The 23,894-nt window shown below is 42.4% G+C and overlaps 1 protein-coding gene across 3 annotated transcripts in view; it reads left to right on the forward strand.

The window, feature by feature from the left end:
• The window catches only part of spire1a (spire-type actin nucleation factor 1a), a 33,869-nt gene that overhangs the window by 4,202 nt on the left and 5,773 nt on the right, over positions 1-23,894 (forward strand). Inside the window, exons 2-14 of one of the 3 annotated variants that reach the window (XM_054764423.1) lie at positions 1,171-1,202; positions 13,032-13,289; positions 17,875-18,000; positions 18,784-18,858; positions 18,924-19,088; positions 19,335-19,421; positions 19,544-19,673; positions 20,378-20,419; positions 20,842-20,889; positions 21,086-21,243; positions 21,723-21,786; positions 21,859-22,001; positions 22,328-22,348. In XM_054764423.1, coding sequence (XP_054620398.1) covers positions 1,171-1,202; positions 13,032-13,289; positions 17,875-18,000; positions 18,784-18,858; positions 18,924-19,088; positions 19,335-19,421; positions 19,544-19,673; positions 20,378-20,419; positions 20,842-20,889; positions 21,086-21,243; positions 21,723-21,786; positions 21,859-22,001; positions 22,328-22,348 — 1,349 coding nt within the window. The remainder of the gene's footprint in view (positions 1-1,170; positions 1,203-13,031; positions 13,290-17,874; positions 18,001-18,783; positions 18,859-18,923; positions 19,089-19,334; positions 19,422-19,543; positions 19,674-20,377; positions 20,420-20,841; positions 20,890-21,085; positions 21,244-21,722; positions 21,787-21,858; positions 22,002-22,327; positions 22,349-23,894) is intronic. The other 2 variants (XM_054764424.1, XM_054764425.1) reach the window with 2 other exon arrangements.

Genomic DNA, 23,894 nt, shown 5'->3' on the forward strand with positions numbered 1-23,894 from the left:
ATACCATTCTTACAGTATTTTAAAAGAAAGAGCTAAAAAACCCATCACAGAGCAACGTAATAGGTAGCTGAAAACAGACAAGACACCACCAACTGGTAATGCTGAATAACTACAACTACAGTCAGTGAAAAAATGATTAGACCACCCTTGTTTCTTCAGTTTATTGATCCATTTTAATGGCTGGTACCACTAAAGGTACGTTTGCTTGCCTTTTCTTTGGCTTTTTGACACTTTGTGACATTTGTCCCCCCTGAAAAAGCATAATGAAGCATCAAAATAACATGAGAGACAAAGAAGAATAGACACTTTTTGTCCGTGGTTAATTTCTTTTTACACTTGTTATGTTAATAAGAGATTTTTTTGTGCTTTTTCATTGGCTTTTTGTATGTTTTTAATTTATTCATTTAGCACCACTTGTTCCTGAAGTAGGATAAAGTGCAGCAAGGAAACTAACTTAAAAAAAAGTATTTATTATATATATATATTTTTTTTACAGTAGTTAACGTCTTAACACTTGTGCCAAGTGAGGATATTATTAACCCATTCAATCCCAGCCATTTTTGAAAAGACAACCCCAGGGCACACAGAATATTGTGTTCTATATAAACATGGAACCTAAATGTAACGTAATGAATGAAATAAATTAGCGATGAGAGGTTTTGCTGTGCTGAGCATTGCGAGTGTGCCGAGTGTGAGGATGGAAGCTCAGCACCTGGGCACAATGGCGGATATCAAATAAAACGGCATGGCAGTTAAACAAACACATTCTCACCACCGCACCCTCATCCTGCCGACACGCCCGACAAGGTTTGCCCGTCCTCATGGAGACGACGTCCATCGGACAAGTCGCCGTCTCCTCAGCCAGGCTGCGGGACAGAGAGCGCCTTGTGCACACTTGAGCGTTAATGCATGACGCTTTTATTCACTGGCCTACATTTCTAACAACCTGGCTGTGTGGGAAGAAAATACATGCAATACTTTCATTGCCAGCTTTTATTCCAACCTAAAGAGACATTTAAGAGTCTAGCCATAATAAATATGTATTAGATACAGGTAAATAAGTATTTCTAAAGGTCTCTTAGGGTTCTTATATTTGTAAGGGCGTAAGCTTACTCAATCAAATACTTTTTCCACCACATTTAACAAATATTTCTCCTTTTGTCTTTGCAGATAAATATGGCTCGGCCCCCACGTCATTAGAGGTCAGTCTCTCTCACACACACGCATGCACACACACAAAGTACGGTCAGGCCAGTGTTGCATTATGGTTAATGGACCCCCCCTTTGGCCTTCACGCTGCCTTTACATCATCAGAAATGCAAAAAGAAGAAATGGGAATGAGATGAAAAAATATTTGTTGCAAAGAAGCATTAAAGTGAAATAGACTGTTAATCAGTTGATCGAAAGCTTAAGACCATAGCTAAAAAAAAAAACTAAAATAGAAATAAAATGTATGAAAAAATCATAATTTTACTTAATATTTTGACATTATTTTTGTAAATATACAGTATGTCACAAAAGTGAGTACACCCTTCACATTTCTGCAAATATTTTATTATATCTTTTCATGGGACAACACTGAAAAAATGAAACTTTGCTACAATGTAAAGTAGTCAGTGTACAGCTTGTATAACAGTGTAAGTTTACTGTTCCCTTCAAAATAACTCAATACACAGACGTTAATGTCTAAAATGCAGGCAACAAAAGTGAATACACCCCAAGTGAAAATGTCCAAATTGGGCCAAAGTGTCAATATTTTGTGTGGCCACCATTATTTTCCAGCACTGCCTTAACCCTCTTGGGCATGGAGTTCACCAGAGCTTCACAGGTTGCCACTGGAATCCTCTTCCACTCCTCCATGACGACATCACGGAGCTGGTGGATGTTAGAGACCTTGTGCTCCTTCACCTTCAGTTTGAGGATGCCCCACAGATGCTCAATAGGATTTAGGTCCGGAGACATGCTTGGCCAGTCCATCACATTCACCCTTAACTTCTTTAGCAAAGCAGTGGTTGTCTTGGAGGTGTGTTTGGGGTCGTTGTCATGTTGGAATACTGCCCTGCGGCCCAGTTTCCGAAGGGAGGGGATCATGCTCTGCTTCAGGATGTCACACTACATGTTGGCATTCATGGTTCCCTCAATGAACTGTAGCTCCCCAGTGCCGGCAGCACGCATGCAGCCCCAGACCATGACACTCCCACCACCATGTTTGACTGTAGGTAAAACACACTCGTCTTTGTACTCCTCACCTGGTTTCCGCCACACACGCTTGACACCATCTGAACCAAATAAGTTTATCTTGGTCTCATCAGACCACAGGACATGGTTCCAGTAATCCATGTCTTTAGTCTGCTTATCTTCAGCAAACTGTTATCGGGCTTTCTTATGCATCATCTTTAGAAGAGGCTTCTTTCTGGGATGACAGCCATGCAGACCAATTTGATGCAGAGTGCGACGTATGGTCTGAGCACTGACAGGTTGACCACCCATCCCTTCAACCTCTGCAGCAATGCTGGCAGCACTCAGGCGTCTATTTTCCAAAGAAAACCTCTGGATATGACGCTGGGCACGTGCACTCAACTTCTTTGGTCGACCATGGCGAGGCCTGTTCTGAGTGGAACCTGTGATGTTAAACCGCTGTATGGTCTTGGCCACCGTGCTGCTGCTCAGTTTCAGAGTGTTGGCAATCTTCTTATAGCCTAAGCCATCTTCGTGTAGCGCAACAATTCTTTTTTTCAGATCCTCAGAGAGTTCTTTGCCATGAGGTGCCATGTTAAACTTCCAGTGACCAGTATGAGAGAGTGTGAGAGTGATAAAACCAAATTTAACACACCTGCTCCCCATTCACACCTGAGACCTTGTAACACTAATGGGTCACATGACACTGGGGAAAGAAAATGGCTAATTGGGCCCAATTTGGACATTTTCACTTAGGGGTGTATTCACTTTTGTTGCCTGCAGTTTAGACATTAAGGTCTGTGTATTGAGTTATTTTGAGGGGACAGTAAATTTACACTGTTATACAAGCTGTACACTGACTACTTTACATTGTAGCAAAGTTTCATTTCTTCAGTGTTGTCCCATGAAAAGATATAATAAAATATTTGCAGAAATGTGAGGGGTGTACTCACTTTTGTGACATACTGTATGTATTTTGCCATTTTTTTTTCAATTTCTGTTTTTTTTTTTATCTATTTCAACTTTATTCGTGTAAAAAAAAATAATTCTCAAAATATTTTGACTTAATGGCCAATTTTGTGACGTTTTAGGAGACGAGGCCTTTAAACATCTTTTTTCTCCTTAAAAAGCCTTCTCTGGCAGGTGGCGTTTGATGTTCATTGGACTGCACTCTGCACCTGTAACAACCTTTTGTTTGGGTCAAGGATTGTCCCGTGTCTTGACCAATCGGATCCTCCGGCTCAGGCCCAGTGACATTTTTTTGGGTCAACAATGGGGCTTCAGGTTGTGCAGGGGCTTCAAACGTCAGCCGGCTATGTGGAGATGTTGCAGGGGACAACGCTGCACTTGACAAAGGACTTCTTCCAGAGGAATTAGCTGACTCTTTTGAACCATCCTGCGTTTTTCAGGTCTACCGCTTGACTTTTTGAATTTTGAAAGAATGAGACTGTTTTGGTTTCATTCGGAGAATGCCGGTTGGCGATGACGTCATCACCTGATTATGTGATCACTGGAAAATTAAATCTTTAATAACTCAAAAAGTATGACAGCACAAGCGTTCATTTTAAATGCACAAAACAGCACTAACGTAGCACTAAAAATGAGACTATTTTGGTTTCATTCTGACCATGTTAAGGGCTGGGTGAACTTTGGTAAACCTCTAAAATAAACTGTAATATCTCAAAAACGAAAGCAGCACAAAGGTTCATTTTAACGGCACAAAACGGCACCAACGTAGCAATAAAAAATGAGACTATTTTGGTTTCATTCAGAGAATGCGGAGTGTCGATGACGTCATCACCTGGTCAACTTGGGTTGACCTATAAAATAAACTGTAATATCTCAAAAACGAAAGTGGCAGAAACATTAATTTGAACTGCATAAAACAGCACCAATGTAGCAATAAAAATGAGACTATTTTGGTTTCATTCTTATACACTCCTGATCAAAATCTTAAGACCAGTAGAAAAATTGCTAGAATTAGCATTTTTCACATTTGGATCTTAACGAGGTTTTAAGTAGAGCTACAATATGCAAAACAAGAAGGGGGAGTGAGACAAAAAGCACTTTGAAAAAGTCATTGATTGAAAACAACAATTAAACTGAAATAGGCTGTTTATCAGCTGATCAAAAGTTTAAGACCATCGCTCAAAAAATAACAAAAAACTCTCCAAAGCAGAAGAAAAGATGTTGTCAGTAGGACTCAGTAATGAGGAGCTCCACCGTTCTTGTTCATCACTTCAAAAATGGCTTTGGGCATGCTTGATGCGAGTGTTTCCAGGAGGCGAGTGGGAACATTGCTCCAAGTGGTGAAGATGGCTTCACCAAGGGCATCAACTGTCTGGAACTGATGGACATTTTATAAACTTCCCTTGCCATCCATCCCCAAATGTTCTCTATGGGATTTAAATGAGGGAAATCATGCAGGATGGTCCAAAAGAGTGATGTTATTCTCCCTGAAGAAGTCCTTGGTCAGCTGTTACCACACAGACGAGGGCCCTCAGTCATGAGGGATGCCCGCTGCAACGTCTGCATGTAAGCGGCCGCCGTTTGACGACCCCGCACCACCTGAAGCTCCAGTGTTCCACTGAATGAAAAAGCAACCCAGATCATGATGGACCTCCCCTCCACTGTACCGGGTAAAAAACATCTCAGGTGGGATCTCCTCGTCATGCCGGTAGCGTTGGAAGCCATCTGGACTGTCAAGGTTACATTTTTTCTCATCAGAGAATAGCGTCTTAGCGTCTTAGGTGCACCACCACTTCCGCTTTCCGTCTTTTTGTTCCGTTTTTCTTTGTTTCATCAGCATGGATTACTGACATTCATGAATGGAATAATCATCGTCAATGTCCGCATCGCGATGCATCTAAGAATTGATTATTTCCCCCACCCGTAATATATACGATGGTTAAGTTGATCATGTCAGGGACCCTTTGACACATAATTCCGTCCTCCAAAATAAGTGCCACATCCTGTCTAATTGTGCATGCAAAATAAAGGTGTCATAAGAAATATCTTGCATTACAATTAGAATTTCTTCACCACAAGCACGGGCATTCCAGTTTGTTGAGGATTTTGGAGAAATGTATGCAGTGGTTGACGTCCCATCAGAAGTTAGTCAAGCTGCACCGGCATCTGAATTACTGGTCATAATTGTCCAATGATGTGTTGCATCAATAAATAAATAAAATTGCATTTAATGAATTTTATGAATTGGCATTTTATCAACTGCCCCAAAAAACACACACTCTATGATGGTAATATAAGTGTAAAAGGGAAAAAGCGGAATTTTGGGAAAAAATAAATATTATTTCATAGGGCCCTGGTGAGCCAATCTACTCGGATCCGTTTCACAAATCCCAGGCTTGATGGTGTGCGTGACGCCGCCAATTTGCACGGTCACGACCCTGGATGGCGCCGCCCATGCACACCGTGCAGACTGCAAAGCCGGTAATAGGATATTCACGCCTAATCTGGTCTTCATCTTAAACCCGGGACAAACTGGGTTAATCTCGGTCTTGTGGGCCAAAACACAAAGTGTAAAAAAAAAAAAAAAAATGCCTGTAAAATATCCCAAACACTTCACTTGTCTTTCTTTGAGTTGAAAGTGAAAATGGTGATGGGGTCTGTTGGAGGAAGTGGGTCCATTCAGCATCCTCTCACCTCTTTGCTTTGCATGCTAACGACACAGGAAACCAGTTAGAACGAAACACCCTAGCAACAAATTAAGAAGGTCTCTTGACAGTTTATCCAAAAGGAGACTGAGGGCAGAAAGAGAATGGAACGCTGCAGTGAAGTGGAAACTATGGAATAGAAAATCTTGTTTACGCTATCCCCCTGCTTGACCTGTATCTCCATATAAGTCTCGGGGCCCCATAAAATCCATTTTATTTTTTCCCAAATTCCGGTTTTCTATTAAATTTTTTAAAAATTCCGTTTTATACTTCTTTGTATACATTTTTTTTTATACATGGTGTTTTTTTGTGTCAGTGAATAAAATGAATGTTAAATAAATGCAAAAATCCTTCCTTTTTTTGATGCAATACAATTTTGCCCAGTATTTGAGAAACGGATGTTACCTGGCTTCCTTTCTTCATTGCTACAAAATCCTCAAACGATCATATCTGTGCTTTTGGTAAATGAAGACGTAGTTGCAGATTCAATTCTAATCGCCTCAAAAATGTAAGCTATTTTTTATGACGCCTTTATTTTATGACCACTATTAGACAGGATGTGTACCGCTCTTAATTTGAAGGCCGAAAGTGTGGTGTGTGTTGAAAATAGGTTTTGACTGTTGCAAGGTGAGATAGCTATCTGACGGCCTCTAGCAGCTGTGGCTGTCCTTATTTCACACACAACTTGCACAAAGTCAGCGGCCATCCTAAAACACTCGGTTGAAGGCACTAAAGTACAACTCCTTCAGCCTGAGTGGCACACACACACACACACACACACACATTAGCATGCGCCGCTAAATCAAGCTGACCCAGCTAGCTTATACTAGCGATTGGTGTATACGAACTCACGCTCACGCTCGGTGACAAGTGAGAGTTTCAAAGTTTTTTCGCCGACTTAGCCGATGTTTCTGGTTGCCGCCTTGACATGTTTAGTTCAGTAGGGGGCTGGTTAGTGTATGTGAGGACACGCCGCTATGAATGAGCAGTCCGCTGGGGTCTTATTTCCCCACACTAACGTTCCTTCTTCTCACGGTTACATTTCATTCGAACTGTCAATGTCCGCGAGATTCCGTCTTTAACAGTAGAGAGTCTCTTTTATTGGCCAATTCAGCGATTCCATTAACGCAGAAATTATAGGGCCCTACACCTTAGACTACTGTTGTTTGTGGTGTGGTGTCCCCCCAGGGTTCAAACCTTAGACCACTTTTGTTTGTGGTGTGGTGTCCCCAAAGGATCAGACCTTAGCCTACTGTAGTTTGTGATGCGGTGTCCCCCAGGGACCAGACCTTAGCCCAGTATTGTTTGTGATATGGTGTCCCCCGCGGCTCAGTCCTTAGACCACTATTTGTGCTGTGGTGTCCCCCAGGGATCCAAGCTTGGAACATGTGTTGTTACGCTATTGCGTAATGAGCGGGACGGTAAAAAGCCTTCTGTGTGTTGAGTCATGGCGATACCTGCATGACATCTTATTGATGCCATTGACAATGATGGAGGAGAGCCAGCATTTGGTGTTCTTTTATCCAGCCATGTGGCTCTTTATTACAAAAGGAGTTGTTTTGTTCATATTTTATTCAACTATTTTATTTATACTCTATATACTGTGGAAGGAAAACGTCCACCTTCACAGAGGACTTCACAGATGAGTTGTGATGCCATGTGTCCGCTCCAGCCTCGTGTCCCGCAGTGAAAGACGTCTGCATTTAGCCACGCTTATGTAACTGTCTATGACAGCTTCACTGGACGCCCGCAGTGCTGGGAGGCTGCAGGTGCATTTCTGCTGACTGGGTCGTGAACTCGGGCGACCACGGTGACGCGGAGGGCGGCCGAGACGATGTCGAGGCATGTTAGAAAAGAGCTGGTGATAATTGTTAGGGGATTTCTATGATGGATTTGCAGTTAGCCGTGATGCTCTTCTTGGAACTGCACCATCACTATGCTTCCTGGTGTGTGTGAGTGTGTTTGTGCGTGTTGACGTTGCGGAACACACAAACGGGGCATTCTTTGTCCATCTGTTGTTGCGCTTGAGTCACTGGTTACCCGCCCCTGCCCACCATCATGGCGGTTGCTCTTGTGCTGCTATGCATGTTAAGCGGAGTCTTCTAGTTATTGAAAGTGGCCAACCTTTTTTTTTTTTTTTTTTTACTGAAAAGTCAAAGGATGGATTTTGAAAAGTTGAAAGAAAAAGCAGCCCGCATCGCATCTCAGCTTTGTGAAAAAGCACATAATTAGTATGAACCTTTTCTCCTGAATTGCACGTTTTTTCTTCTCTTGTTTTTCCCCCCTACTATTTCAGCATTTACATTTTCTGTCTGACTTTATTCCCATGATATTTTGACTTTCTTCTCGTCCTATTACGACTTTATTCCCCAAACGTGCACTTTTTTTCTCGTAAAAAGTTTTTTCTTGTAATATTATGACTTTATTCTCATAAAATGATGACTTTTTACTCATAATATTGTGATTTTAGTCTCCTAATATTTTAACTTTACTCCAGTAAAATTGCAACTTTTTTCTCATAAAATTGGGACTTTTTGTCTTGTACTATCAGGACTTTGTTCTTTTAATATTTCAACTTTATTCTAGTAAAATTATGACTTTTTTCTCAGAATATTATGACTTTATTCTCCTAATATTTCAGCTTTATTGAAACATATTTATTACAGCAAAATGTTCCATTTTTGTTTTTCTACCCCCATTTTTTTTTGTTGAATTATATTTTTAGAATGTGCCACAAGCCAATAAAAAAACAAGCAAATGGTCCCCGGGTCGCACTTAGGCCGCCCTTGAGTTGTTGTCACCAGATTGTGTGTGCCTTCTTGGGTTGGCTGGTTTCTTCCATGGAAGGTTTTGTATGAATGTTGCAGGTATAAGTCACTGATGGAACACAATGTCCCCAGAAGCAGGACTTTGTTTGTGTCAGGTGGATGCGTGCGTGTGTGGTTACATTATTTGCCGGCCGTTGCGCCACCCTCCATCCAGTCTGTGTGCGCCACCCACGGAGCTATTCACCTTCCTGGGTGTGGAGGCTGCTTCACCAGAACAGAAGCAGTCATCGCCTTCCGACCGCCCGTCCGCATACTCTCCTCCTGTCGCCCGGAAAAGCAACGTACACAAAAGCATAAACCTAGCTTCAGTGCTAATGCGCTGGCGTCCTTGGTCTGCCCAATGCCGTGCATGTTATGTCCTATAGATGGATTATACTATTACATAATAGGACATTTTTTAGCCCCAGAGCAGGATTAGCATCTCTGAACAGAGCCGATGTTGTGAACATCAACATCAGACATAACTCCACGTCCACCGTGGCCGTCACTTGGTTTTCTGTCAGCTAAAATGCATGAAACCAAAGGAGTGCATGTCAGTGATACGGCGCTTTCTTCAACTCCTTAAGGCCAGTGAGTGAAAACCTGCTGGGTCGACGCCCTGCGCGACACACCCCATGTGCAGATAACACTTAACATCCCTTAACAAGTCAATTAATAGCTCCCAGGTGCGTCGTGCAGGTCCGTTGTTGACACTCTGTACCAAACACTGTGCTTTGTTTATGTGCTGAAAACCTGTTGGAAGAACGCGAACTCTGTCCAGCTGCCAGCGTGACTTCAATAACAAAATAACATGAAACATAATACAGTGTTTCCCACAGGGCTGCGGTCCGCCATGAGTAAATAAATTAACGTATTGGAAATATTTGTACATACATACATGTACATATTTGTATTTGATGAGTCCCGTTTGCAGGCGCTCACCGTGCACGGCTGTCAGGACAAAATATTGCTTTGATTTGAGCTGAGAAAACGTCTGAGCTATTTACAATACAGCCTGGAGTGTCACGTCTGCGGTATTGGAACAATGCAAGTATGAGGCCTGACTGGTTTGCCGCATTCTTCTTTGGCAGGCTGAGCTTACTCTCCAAAGGATCGCTTACCGACCTGAGCCCCGAGCCATCACCTCCTGTTATAAAGCCTTTGTTTTATACGTCTATACTTCATGCTCCACCCTTCTACTGTCTCACTTGTACAGCACCCTCGTCTCTCTTTGCATTCTTTCTATGTTTCCAATTCCTTTCTCAAGATGAAAACTAATCTTAGCAAATCCAGGCCACACGTTGATCATTCATGACGGCACTCATTTACTGTAGGGTGCATGGGGCCAACAGGGAGTGTTTTTTTCAAGTTAAAAGCTTGGTGTGTGTTGCATCACACTTAAATTAAAAGCCAGAGTCCACAAAATGCAACCAGACTGGAAGCCAAACGCTTAAGAACACAATGTCCTTCTTTCATATCACGCTTTGATGATGAGACAAGATGCCTCAGACGCAGCACTTTGTGAACTTGGTCTGATGTTCCTCGTGGACCGGACCCTGCTCAGTGTCGCCACAAATACATTTGGACCGCCACAGATAGATTTAGGCCTAATGTTTATACAGGGAGTAGTGGCGGCCCACTACACCCGCAAGTCAATAACTTCCTGTTCTGTTGTTAAATAAGATTTAAAGACATGCCATCATGTCATGTCGCACATTTCTTATGTCACAAGCCAAAAAGCTCCGATTTACCCATCTGAACACAAACACTGACTAGCACTTCTTGAAGATCTCCACTCTAGCTAGAGTTTTGCATCATGGCCAACTATTGTTCCCCAGGGATCTGACCGTAGCATGCTAATATTTGTGCTGTGGTGTTCTCCAAGGACCAGGCCTCAGCACACTACAGGGTGTATCAAAAAAAGTACACTCTCCAAAAAGTGGCCACAAAAGTTAAAATTGAATATTTTCATGAAATGTCTTTATTTGCATATGTTGGTATGGACATCATCCTTCAGTCCAAACCATACTTATTGCATAATTGCATGCATGACTGATCACAGGCCTGTTTTCCGGTGGGCAAAAAAAGGGTTAAAATTTAAGGAAAAGTCAGAAACTGTGGTGCATGAGAATTTTTGTTCTTCTGCGCTGCAATACCCAGATTATTCCAACATGTCGGAAATGGTTTAATTGTTGGACTGTACTTTTTCCACAACAACATTAACAGTGACGAGTATATCCAAATGGCGAGTGAGCGTGTCGTTCGTACTCTCAGAGGAATGCTGCGTTTGATCGGCTGACGGAGCTTTTTGGTGACCATGTTATTGCTTTGAACCACCTGGTGGAATGGCCCCGAGGTCACCTGATTTGACACTGTGGGGCATCTCAAATCAAAAGTGTATGTGACACCACCACATGTCCTCAGTGACATTGAACAGCCACTCAGAGCTAAAGTTAACATCCTCCGGAGGGACAGGGGAATGATCAGGCGAGCAGTGCAGGACATGCGGAGGAGAGACAGCGCAGCAGTGCATCCAAAGAAATGGAGGTCATGTTGAGGACTAAGTTGACAAAACCTTACATCCACTACCCCAGTGCAAATAGCGTGAAATAAAGGGTTAAACTGGATATCGCAGCATAGAAGAACAAAAGTTCTCGTTTTCCTTCAATTTTAACCCTTTCAATTTTTGGAGGATTTTTTTTTTACGCATTCAATTATGCAATGCGTTCTGGTATGGACTGAAGGATGATGTCCATCCCAACATATAGAAGTAATAAATAAAGACATTTCATGAAAATATTCAATTGTAACTTTAGTGGCTACTTTTTGGAGAGTCTCCTTTTTTATACACTCTGTGTAATTTATGATGTGGTGTTCAAGGATCAGACCCTAACACACTAATATTTGTGCTGTAGTGTTCTTCACTGATCAGACCTTTCCACACTTATATTTACACTATGGTGTTCCCCACGGATCACACTTTAGCACACTACTATTTATGATGTGGTGTTTTCCAAGGATCAGATCTTAGCACACTAATATTTATGATGTGGCATTTTCCAATGACCAGACCGTAGCACATTATTATTTATGATGTGGTGTTCCCCAAGGACCAGTCCTTAGCACACTATTATTTATGATGTGGCATTTTCCAATGACCGGACCATAGCACATTATTATTTATGACGTGGTGTTCTCCAAGGATCAGACCCTAGTACACTTATATTTGTGCTGTGGTGTTCCCCAAGGACCAGTCCTTAGCACACTATTATTTATGATGTGGCATTTTCCAATGACCGGACCATAGCACATTATTATTTATGACGTGGTGTTCTCCAAGGATCAGACCCTAGTACACTTATATTTGTGCTGTGGTGTTCCCCAAGGACCAGTCCTTAGCACACTATTATTTATTATTGAGTGTTCCCCATGGATCACACCGTAGCGCACTATTATTTATGATGTGGTGTTCCCCATAATCACACCTTAGCAGACTATTATTTTTTATGTGGTTGGTGTTCAAGGATTAGACCTTAGCACACTTATATTTATACTATGGTGTTCTTCATGGGTCAGACCCTAACATACTAATTTATGATGTGGTGTTCCCCAACGGTCAGACCTTAGCACACTTATACAGTCATGAAAAAAAATTATTAGAACATCCTTGTTCCTTCAGTTTATTGATCCATTTTAATGTCTGATACAACTAAAGGTACATTTGTTTGGACAAATATAATGATAACGAATATTGCTCATAATAGTTTCATTCAAGAGCTAATACCTAGCAACTTCCATGCTTTTCTTGATAATAATCAAAATCACTTACATTTTTACATGAATAGCTATAGCATTGTACTGCCAATAAATGGAACTCTTATGAGCTATTTTTGTTGTCATTGTTATATTTGTCCAAACAAAGGTACCTTTTACTTGTACCAGGCATTAAAATGAACAAGAAACTGAAGAAACAAGGGTTGTCTAACAACCGTATTTATACTATGGATCAGACCTTAGCACAATATGATGTGGTGTTCCCCAAGGATCAAATCTACGCACACTTATATTTATACTATGGTCTACTCCATGGATCAGACCGTAACACAGTAATTAATGATGTGGTGTTCCCCAAGGATCAGATCTACGCACACTTATATTTACAAGTATAGTATGGTGTACTCCATGGATCAGACCGTAACACACCAATTAATGATGTGGTGTTCCCCAAAGACTCCGCCTTAGTCTGTTTTCACTTTCCTATAATTTATCTTTGCAGAATTCTGTAATGTATGTACTGTAGTTAGAGATGTTTGAATCAAGCACGTGTTTTATTTAGCATAATTAGCCGTATAACATAAGTGTCCCTGAGCAGGTTATCGACTCGCTGGGCGTCATGATCTACAAAGCCCTGGACTTCGGGCTGAAGGAGAACGAGGAGCGCGAGCTGAGCCCACCGCTGGAGCGCCTCATCGACATGATGACCAACACGCAAGAAGAGGAGAGCGACCCCTGCCCTGATGAGGGCTACGAGGCCACAGAGGAGGAGGAAGAGGAGGAGGAGGAGCGGGCTGTGACTGATTTACCCTCCGGCGCCATCAGCCAAATACGAAGCTATCGCGACATCATCACGGTAAATAGTCGCACATGTCCGCCATTAAACTCCATCAACAATCATGGGTGGAAATGAGTCAGGAGGGTTTTTCTTGACTTCCATCACGTCTTTTTCCAAACAAACTTCGAGCCATTAGCCATCCTCCCATAATAATTACCTTGCACACACAATGAATGCCTGCCATTATTCTTATTGTCACCACTATTCCCACAGCCCCACCCTCACTCCTTACCTGCAGCAGATTCCACCATAGCGCCCTCATGCTGTACATTTCCCAGCATCTCAGCTTTGCTATGAAAAACAATTATTCACAGGCTGGCCTCTTATATACATACACGACATAGCATGCTCAAGCTAGTTTCTGTTGACTGAAGCCTTTGGACGTGTGGGCCACATTGGCTTAAGAAATTTCACACCAAATATTGTAGTCATTGTAGTTATTTTATCTTGTAAAATGTTATACTTTTTTCAGGAGTACTGTAAACATATGGAGGTTAATTTCCGTTACTACATGCCAAAAATATTTATGATACACTACCTCAAAAAATTTGGCAGTTTTTTACAGAGTGAGACACTCATAATGTACATGAATAAAGGGTGTTTATGTCCCGGATGACCTCCTCCATATCTTTGCAGTCAAGCAAAAACACCCATGAAATCTAAAATATGGCTTTTCTACAGAAGTTTGGGGGAGAGCGCTTGCTTCTCTGTCCCTCTCCATCACACGGCTGTTCTGTAAACAAACCTCCACGCTGCTTTGAATAAAGCCTCGTCTTTGTAGTCCCTATGATTACCGTAATGACCCATATATTACTAGAAACTGCAGTTTGAATCATTTAAAAGTAGCAGCTCCCATCTGAAAGGTTTTAAAAAAATCATTTTGAAGCATTGAGCAGGTCAGGTTAACAAGCCTATATGGCCCGCGGGCCTGGTGTATGCGGTACACAAGTTAGGCGTGTGACTGTTGAGTCATGGAATTGTTCTGACATGACTTTGTGTGTGTGCGTGGTAGTTTCTCCAGGCCTGATTCAGATTCACAATGTTTACACTGCTGTCCCACAGGAGCTTTACTCAAACATGCTAACCCTCTGGACCGCACGCTGATAAGGAGTGGACTCATTCACATCTCAAACTGTTTTATTTGTCAAAGCATGCACCCCTACTGCGTTTCCTGTGCTATGATTTTTCTATGACAAATACACCACATGGTGGCGCTGGTATTCGACCCCAAAGTTAGATTGACTTGAAATTTCTCCCACAGCGCTACAAAACACCGTTTAGCCAAATCACCTCCAAATTTAGTACACACCTTTTTACAGGACTGACAAGCGCAGGCGTGTAATTTGAACAAGATTGGTTGACAAACATGGCCACCATCTATGGGTGGGACATAGCAGCTAATTGTCAAGTTTGCATAATTGGCATGACACATTTGTAAAAAGTGAGTTAAAATAAACATGAAAAGCTAAATAAGAGCGGAAATACAAATGAACTTTCTTCTGTCGTTTCTTTTTGTCATTTTTTTATGTCACAAACAAGACAGAGCCGTCATATCGCTTTTTTGAAAGGTTATCTAGAGGGGTTAGATTACTTGCTAAATATAGCGACGAATCAGCTAATTGGCAACACTGATCCCTCCTTCTACGTCTTCTTATTCTCCGGCAGACCAGGTGCTGATAATGTGTTTAGAAGAGATTGCCAAACCTGTTTGTGGCTGTCCAAATGTATTTGTGTCAGTCCGTGACAAATCAATGTATGGGAAACAGTGTTGGAGGATGTGTGTGTTCCATCTATGCTAGCTTGTCTTTCACACAACCCACAGGGGACGCCACAGGTGTCCTTTACAGTGAGGAAATGAGTTCCTTATCCTTTTACTTCCTTATCCTCCCATACATTGTATCAGACGCTAGCGATACAGCCGTTTCCACGTGGAATGTCCCAAACTGCCGTTAAGCCTTGTGCAGCTTTGCAACTCATTTGTGGCCTGAATGTGTCGCAAGTGTCAAATACGAACGAGTATCGTATGTTTGTCAATGCTTGTCTTCTGGACATACTCTAGGTTACAGAGCTTTTCTTCTGGATAAACTGTAGGTTACGGAGCTTTTCTTCTGGATATATTGTAGGTTACAAAACTTCTTCTGGATATACTGTAGGCTACAGAGACTTTCTTTGGTTAAAGCTTTTCCTCTGGATATACTGTAGGTTACAGTGCTTTTCTTCTGCATATACAGTACTGTAGTGGCAGAGCTTTTCTTCTGGATATCCTGTATTTTACAGTGCTTTTCTTCTGCATATACAGTACTGTAGTGGCAGAGCTTTTCTTCTGGATATCCTGTATTTTACAGTGCTTTTCTTCTGCATATACAGTACTGTAGTGGCAGAGCTTTTCTTCTGGATATACTGCAGGCTACAGAGACTTTCTTTGGTTAAATCCTTTCCTCTGGATAAACTGTAGGTTACAGAGCTTTTCTTCTGGATAAACTGTAGGTTTCGAGATATTTTCTTCTTAGGTTAGAGCTTTTCTTCTGGATAAACTATAGGGTACAGAGCTTTTCTTCTGGATATACTGTAGTTACAGAGCTTTTCTTCTGGATATACTGTAGTGTAGGTTACAGGGTTTTTTCTCTTAGGCTACAGAGCTTTTCTTCTGGATATATTGTACTGTACGTTCCAGAGCTTTTCTTCTGGTTATGCTGTAGGTTAAAGAGCAGGTACGGCATGTTGTGTGTTTTTCTAGATGAGACTTGAAGCAGGCTTGATGCTAATTGGAAATGTCAGGCAGGGATAGACTGCATTCTTTGATGACATGAGTGAGCTGCTTACATAAGACTATCTTCTTATGTCTTTCAAAAGGAATATTTGAAGGAATATTTGGTACATGGTTAAGTCACGTCTCAGGTATAATTGCACCTGTGAACATCCTTGTTGCCAGACAGAGAAGGAAGTTGCTTTGCGTTAAATGTTTTGTTTCCTCTTACATGTCAACAGCATGAAGGTCAAATCTTAAAATGCCGCGTCAGCAGGACTTTCCAGAAAATGTTGCTGCGACTGGACCGTCAGGTTTTGGTACGCTCGAGTGACTCCTGCAGCTAAGCTCGACTCTTCTTTTCCAGGACAAGTGAAATCAGCGCTTTTGCAACATGAAAACTTCCCTCGTCATTACACAACGCTTTTTGTTTTTTGTTTTAAATCAATTCAGTAGTCTGTGCCTAATCATGCTAACGAACGACACCTCTTCATCACTGGCATCACGCTAGGATGCTAATGTTATGTAGTAATAGTACGCTAGTATGCGGCGTTTCACACAGGGCTGCAATCTATCTGTGGTGGTGAATCAATTAATGGCGTAATTAAATTTGTAAAAAAAAAAAAAAAAGAGTGAAAAACATGAAAAGCAAAAGAAATATGTTTAGAAATACAAATACACTTTCTACTTTTGCTTTTTTTTAAAGTCACAAACAAGACGGAGCCACCCGCGAGTGCTTTAAACGGGGGAGCGGCCGGCAGCAGCACCTGCCGCTTGTTGAGAAGAACAATACGCACTTTCATGTCAAACTTTCTCTTCACTAGATTTCAGGGGTGTCACGAGACACTCGGTTCACGAGACGAGACAATCTATGAGATTGAGTCTACGAGACGAGATTTTAAGATTACTTTTAAGAAGTACAATATTAAGTAGTAAGTACAATGAAATGACAATATATTGCGATCTACTAATTTCATTTCTACTAAGTTATCTTGCGTTTCTCCTCATGAGCCTATACTCCTCTGCACTGTGTGCATGTGCTCGCGGCCCCGCCTCCACCCACTGAGACAAAGCGACCGTACGACTGACAAAAGGGCTCACTCTGTTCATGCTGTTGTTCTATGGAAGAAACGCACCAAGGTGCTGAAACCAGGCAGGAGACAAGGAAAACAGACACATGACAATGAATTGAGTGGGCAAAATGATCCAGTTCATTTCATTTATTGGGTGATTATTTAATTAATTGATTGTCATCCCGTTCCTTGTGCCCACAAGAAATCTTGTCATGTTTTAATCTCGCCAGATCTTGTGACACCTCTACTAGATTTGTTGCTAGTCACGTATTTGAAAAACATAATGTAGAAATGTATGCGCTTTTTTTCTATTTTTCTCAAGCCGCTGCACCTCCCCTGCAATCTTTCAGTGCCTCGCAGGGGAAGCCCACCTCGTACCTTGAAAACTGTGGTGCCCCTCCTTGTGTAAATGCTACCTACTTGCTAAAGTGCTAATATTAGCTATAATGAGGTCTGTCACGATAAATAAAAACAAACTCAATAATTTTGCTGGCCTCATGAATTGACATGTGCATGTGTGTTGGTGCACGTGTGCTTTTGATATGGTGGACTTGCATTATTATGCCATATATTATCATAACATTCATGAAAGAATCGTGTAAAAATAACATTGACAATAATATCGTTTATCGGCCATAATTTTGGAGGACAATTGTCATCCAGCAAAATTTGCTATCGTGACAGGCCTAACTGTCATGTTTGGTCCCCAGCGTGCTGACATCTTACGTCATATTTGCTATATGGTAATAATCCTTAATCGCTCATCGCTCATTGCTCTCGACAGCTATGTTCCTCACACCTCCCGAGCCCCTCGGACGCCCCGGACCACTACCAGGCAGTGTGCCGCGCCCTCTACGCAGAGTCCCGGGAACTCAGCACCTTCCTGCAGAAGATCAAAAGTGCCAAGGAGGTAAGACAAGCCACCATCTCTACTTTTACTGATGTTACTGTGATAGGGCATACTGCATGACTGGCATACACTTGCATACACGCGGGTTGGGGAGCACTGCCATAGAGAACATTTGGGGATAGATGGCAAGGGAAGTTTATAAAAATGGCCATCAGTTCCAGACAGTTGATGCCCTTGGTGAAGCCATCTTCACCACTTGGAGCAATGTTCCCACTAGCCTCCTGGAAACACTCGCATCAAGCATGCCCAAAGCCATTTTTGAAGTGATGAACAAGAACGGTGGAGCTCCTCATTACTGAGTCCTACTGACAACATTTTGTGCTCTGGTTTGGAGAGTTTTTTGTTATTTTTTGAGCGATGGCCTTAGACTTTTGATCAGCTGAAAAATAACCTATTTCAGTTTTTTTTTGTTTACATTACAAGTTCCAAATGCTTTTTGTCTCACTCCCCCTTGTTATTTTGCATATTGTAGCTCTACTTAAAACCTCATTAAGATCCAAATATGCAAAATGCTAATTCTACCAATTTTTCAACTGGTCGGGGGGGGGGGGGGGGGGGGGGTTGCTAATAAGTAGCCATGCACTGTACACACATGCCTGTAGATTAGGTAAGTTAAGTTACTCAATGACTCCTTCAGTCTCGTTGTTTTTCTACCTCGTATTATGTGTACTGTAGCCACGCTGCTCGCAATTAGCCGCTAAATTGTTATTTCAAAGCACATCCTTGTCTGCTTGCTGTGCTCGTGTGTTAAAACTTTACCAGTACACGTGACTTTTATTCCAGAATCTTCGCAAAATGGAAGGCGAGGCCCAGGGGGACCCCGTTAAAGACCTGGACGAGCTGCAAAACGCGGACTGGGTAAGATACGCTGCACCGCTACATTCGGTCCGACGACTGTGCTAACGCTTGTCTCGCTCGCGCAGGCGCGCTTCTGGGTGCAGGTGATGCGGGACTTGCGCCACGGTGTGAAGCTGAAGAAGGTGCAGGAGCGCCAGTACAACCCGTTGCCCATCGAGTACCAGCTGACGCCGTACGAGATGCTGATGGATGACATCCGCTCCAAACGCTACAAGCTTCGCAAAGTCATGGTGAGGTGTCGCCGCTGTCTTATTGGCAGCCTTTTCCCACTGCGTGGGTCAACTGCCGTTCCTCCATTCTCAATGTGGGTGCCTTCCATACAGAACAAGATTAGGAGCAGTGTGAAAGGAGCTTTCCAGTCGTTTATATCTTTTACACAGCTTTTTAGCTAGCATGTTAATGTTGTGTGTGAAAGGCACCAACACATGGAAACAACACTTGGAAAGGACGTTCTTATTTTCTCCATGTTTGTCCAGGTGAACGGTGACATTCCTCCCAGGCTGAAGAAGAGCGCCCATGAGGTCATCCTGGAATTCATCAGGTCACGACCTCCGCTCAATCCTGTAAGTAGCAGGGCCGTCGTCATGTGAGCTTGTAACGGTGTGACACACGCGGCGTGTGTGTAGTGACACAGTCATTATTGTTAGAACCCACAAATGACGTTCTACCCACTCTTCTTCATCAGGTGTCTGCACGCAAGCTGAAGCCACACCCACCCCGACCACGCAGCCTCCATGAGCGCCTGCTGGAGGACATCAAGGCAGAGAGGAAGCTCAGGCCCGTGTCCCCTGACATGACCCGCAGGACCCGTCTGGGTGAGGACGTCCTACACACACGCACACGCACACGCACACGCACACGCACACACACACACACACACACACACACACACACACACACACACACCATGACCTCCTGGATGAACGCATCCATCATGACCATACGCTCACTCTGTCACGTGTGTCCCAATGAGGATCATTCAGTCACACCTCTTATTTCATACGTTCACACCACTCAAACACAACTAAGCCGTCTGACAATATGCGACTTTAAAAGGTCCCATATTATTATTATATTTGCAACAGCAACACTAGCATAGCTGTGTGAAGCTAAAGTGCTAACATGACATTTTAGCATGATGCTAGGTCAGCATATTCACGGAAAGACAACATGATCAAATTTACCGGTCCCACGTCTGTAGCTGACACATTTAAGAGGAGTAGCACAGCCTGCCTTTTCACATTCTTTTTAACAAAGTAGTAGGTCTAGAACATCTTTAACAAGTCACTTTGTTGTAATAGAGGACCTTTTAAAAATCAATTCAAGAGTCAGTGAAGTAGACACACATTTTCCTCTGATGAATGTATGTGGCTATACATTTTTGTTTTTTTGATGTCTTTTAAATGACTTTTACGGTGGATTAGTGAATGATCGGTCATACCTTCCAGTGTTTGTTTTACAATGAGATTATAAGCAACCTCTTTTTCTTTCTTTGTCCTCATCTTGTCAAATGTGTCAGCCATGCGTCCTCTTAGCATGTCTTACAGCTTTGACTCGGCAGGTAAACTTTCACCATTGCACCTCTTTTCTTTTTCTCTTTTCCTTCCTTTTTTCATGCCCCACAACTCCTTTCCCCTCACCTATTTTGTTTTTTAACTCACACACATGCACACGCACGCACACACACACACGTGTGACATGGTGAATAAAAGGCAGCAGGAGGAGGAGGAGATGAGCCATCATCATGTTAGTGTGTTGCTCTAATCCACTCTTGATGAGGAATATGCTGGATTACGTAACACAAACACATGAATGAATGCAGACCTCAATCCCAACCCAACCTCTCATCTTCCTCTTTAGCCACAACACTGGGCTGTAGTGTGCGTGTGTGTCCCACAGTAACACAGCATCCCCTTTTATACCCCCAGTGAGTGAGTTTCCCAGGGGTTTTGTGTTACTGAAAGATTGTGTTGTGGTCGGCAGGTGCTGGGAAAAGCATGAGCACACCTCAGGATTTATGCCGCAGCTCAGGTACGCAACTCTACTCACACAATGGAACAGTACTCCAGTAGCAGCAGAAGAAGCAGTATTTCCCACAGGACTGCAAAATACTTCATACAATCCAAATACAAATCTTGAAAAGCAATGGTGGTGATGTGATGTACATCAGGAGATGCATTTGTGGCGGTCCAGATGTATTGATTATTGAAACACCGTCCTTGTACAGACACTCCAGACACTCCCAGGAAGTTGGCAGTCAGCACCCAGTCTCTGGTGAGAGGCACGGCGGCGTCGGGTCCGAGTGGATCAAACCAACTCAGCCAAAGGAAAAGATTACTCAGAGCGCCGACCCTCGCTGAACTAGACAGCTCCGAATCTGACATTGTAAGACTTACTCATACACTGCTCGTCTTTACTAATACTGCTACTACTACTACTACATTACCTGTACGCCACAACTACTTACATTTACTACTACTACCTCTTTCATGTAATGAGATTTATTGCTACATTGCCTGTACTCTGCAACTACATGTGTTACTGTATTAGCAGTACTTTACAATTATATATTCTTACTATATTCGCAATATTTTGGAAGTACTATATTAGTAGTACTTTGGAAGTACATGTTTTTACTATATGATGCTTTGGAAGTACGTTTTACTCTATTAGCAGTACATTGGAAGTACATGTTTTAGTTACGTACTATATCAGCAGTACTTCGGAGGTTCATGTTTTGACTCTATTAGCAACACGTTGGAAGTACTATATTAGCAGTACTTTGGAGGTAGATGTTTTAGTGTAGTAGTAGTAGTAGTAGTGTGTGTGTGAGTCAGTAGATGTGTACTGCGGTGTGTTTGCAGGAGGAGAGTACACGCAGTAGTTCCTTGATGGATATATCTCCAGAGTCGGTGAAAGGCAAGAAAAGTATGTGTGAATAAATACTTAGTTTTCCGGTTGAAGGGATTAGTGTTACTAATACTGTGTGTACTCTTGCAGCTCTCCCGGCGTTCCTGCCGGTGTCGGCCCCCCCTCAGCCGGAGAAGCGTCAGTCTTCTCAGAGGCGGCACTCCATCGAGAAGGAGGCGCCCGCCAGCGTGCGACGCTTCGTACCGCCGTCCAGACAAAGCTCAAAGTCTCTGGTAGGTACACACACCTCATACTTTGTACCGACTTTCTGGAGTATTCTCCCATGCTGTCATAAAAGCAGTGAAGTGTGTACTGCGTTGTCCTGCTGTCCTCTGAGTAACTCTACCCTGTGATTCCCGTCAGTGTAATTTAACCCACGGGATGTCTGCCAGCTGTTTTTTTTTGTTTTTTTTTTTTTTTTAAGGAGGAAATTGATTTGATTACCTCACACTAGTTCATTTCTAGACCTCTGGCGTGACTCAGAACCAGAACCCGCTGGGTTCATTATCAATTAGAAGCCATGTTTACACTGACTTCCTGTTCCATGCCCACGCCACAGCTGATGGACAACGGCGGCAAGGTAAACACTCTCACATGACTTTGTGTCCATCTTCATTACATCATTGCCCCGCCCCGCCCCACCCGGCCCTGCATGTGCATGTCATGTTTATGAGAAAAAACCATGAAACTCATTTGACTTTTGTTTAGAAATACAAATGAACTTTTGTCTCTCATCTCACTTGTTTTGGGGTTTTTTATGTCACAAACAAGACAGAGCCACCTGTGAGCGCTTTTAGATGAAACGGGACCCGCTGCTCGTTGAGAAGAGCGATACGTGCTCTGTTTGTCTCCAACAAGAGCAGAAAAAGTGGCTACATTTGTCACTAGTTGCTTTTTTTTTTTTTTTTTTAGAATCTAGTGGGGCCGTCAGAAATATAAGCGTGTGTGGGAAACACGGATGTTTGTTGTGATGATGATGTGTTCCTGTGGTCAGGTCCAAGGAGGCGGGGCTGCTCAGGGCACGGTATGTCCTCACCATGTCAGTGTCCTCTCTCTCCTTCTCATCAGCCAATGGACTTTTCATCTGCATTCCTGGGACGTTTGTGTCAATGCTGAAAAACAATGTGTCTCCTGTTGAAAGGACGTAAAAGACGCGACACACGTCCCCGGGCCTGGCACGTCCCACACCAGCATGTGTTTGAAAGGACGTTACAAAGCCTGACAGGTGGATTTGTCAGCAAATCAACCTTGAAGGACTTTTTATGCTTTTAGTTTGTGTTCTCCTGATGAATAAGAGCACAAGGCTCCGCCCTCCATGTGGACGTTCTATGACAGCATTTACAGCAGGGGTCTCCAAAGGTCTTTCCAGTGAGGGACACTTCGTGAAAAATAAAGGATTCAACTTTGCCATTTAGATATTTTCTAATGCTGAGAAGTTATTTACAGTGGTGTGAAAAAGTGTTTGCCCCCTTCCTGATTTCTTTTTTCTTTTTTTTGCATGTTTGTCACACTTAAATGTTTTACATCATCAAGTTTATTCTTGTAAAAAAATACTTTTTTTCCTCGTTACAATACAACTTTTTTAAATTTTGAATAATTTTTTTTATATTTTGACTTTATTCTCGTAAATGTTTTTTTTCCCCCATTTTTGCTCTTTTTTTAAATTTATTTTCCAACTATTTCAACTTTCTTCTTGCAATTTTCATTCTCGCGACATAACTTTTTCTGCCACCTAACTTTCCAAAAATGACAACTTTGTCGTTTTGTTTCTCGATGATATTACGACTTGGAAAAAGAGCCTTTTTTCCTGGAATATTTCAACTTTATGCTATTAAAATGTTATTTTTGCTCATAATCTTACGTTATTCTCATAAAATGACTTTCTATTAGATGACAGCTTTTTTTCTCTTTTAATATTTTATTTTCACTTTATTCTTGTAAAATCGTTGCTGATTTTGCCATTTTTGCCGCTGCTGATGGTGGTTTTTTTTGTTAAATTATATTTCCGAATGTACCGAGGGCCAATAAATAACATCAATTGACCCCCGGGCCGCCCTTTGGACACCCCTGCATTAGAGTATTTGCTGATGCTATTGGTGGAGCCCAACATGAGGCGCCACAAATAA

The sequence above is a fragment of the Dunckerocampus dactyliophorus genome, chromosome 20 (assembly GCF_027744805.1).
Source record: "Dunckerocampus dactyliophorus isolate RoL2022-P2 chromosome 20, RoL_Ddac_1.1, whole genome shotgun sequence".
Lineage (NCBI taxonomy): Eukaryota > Metazoa > Chordata > Actinopteri > Syngnathiformes > Syngnathidae > Dunckerocampus > Dunckerocampus dactyliophorus.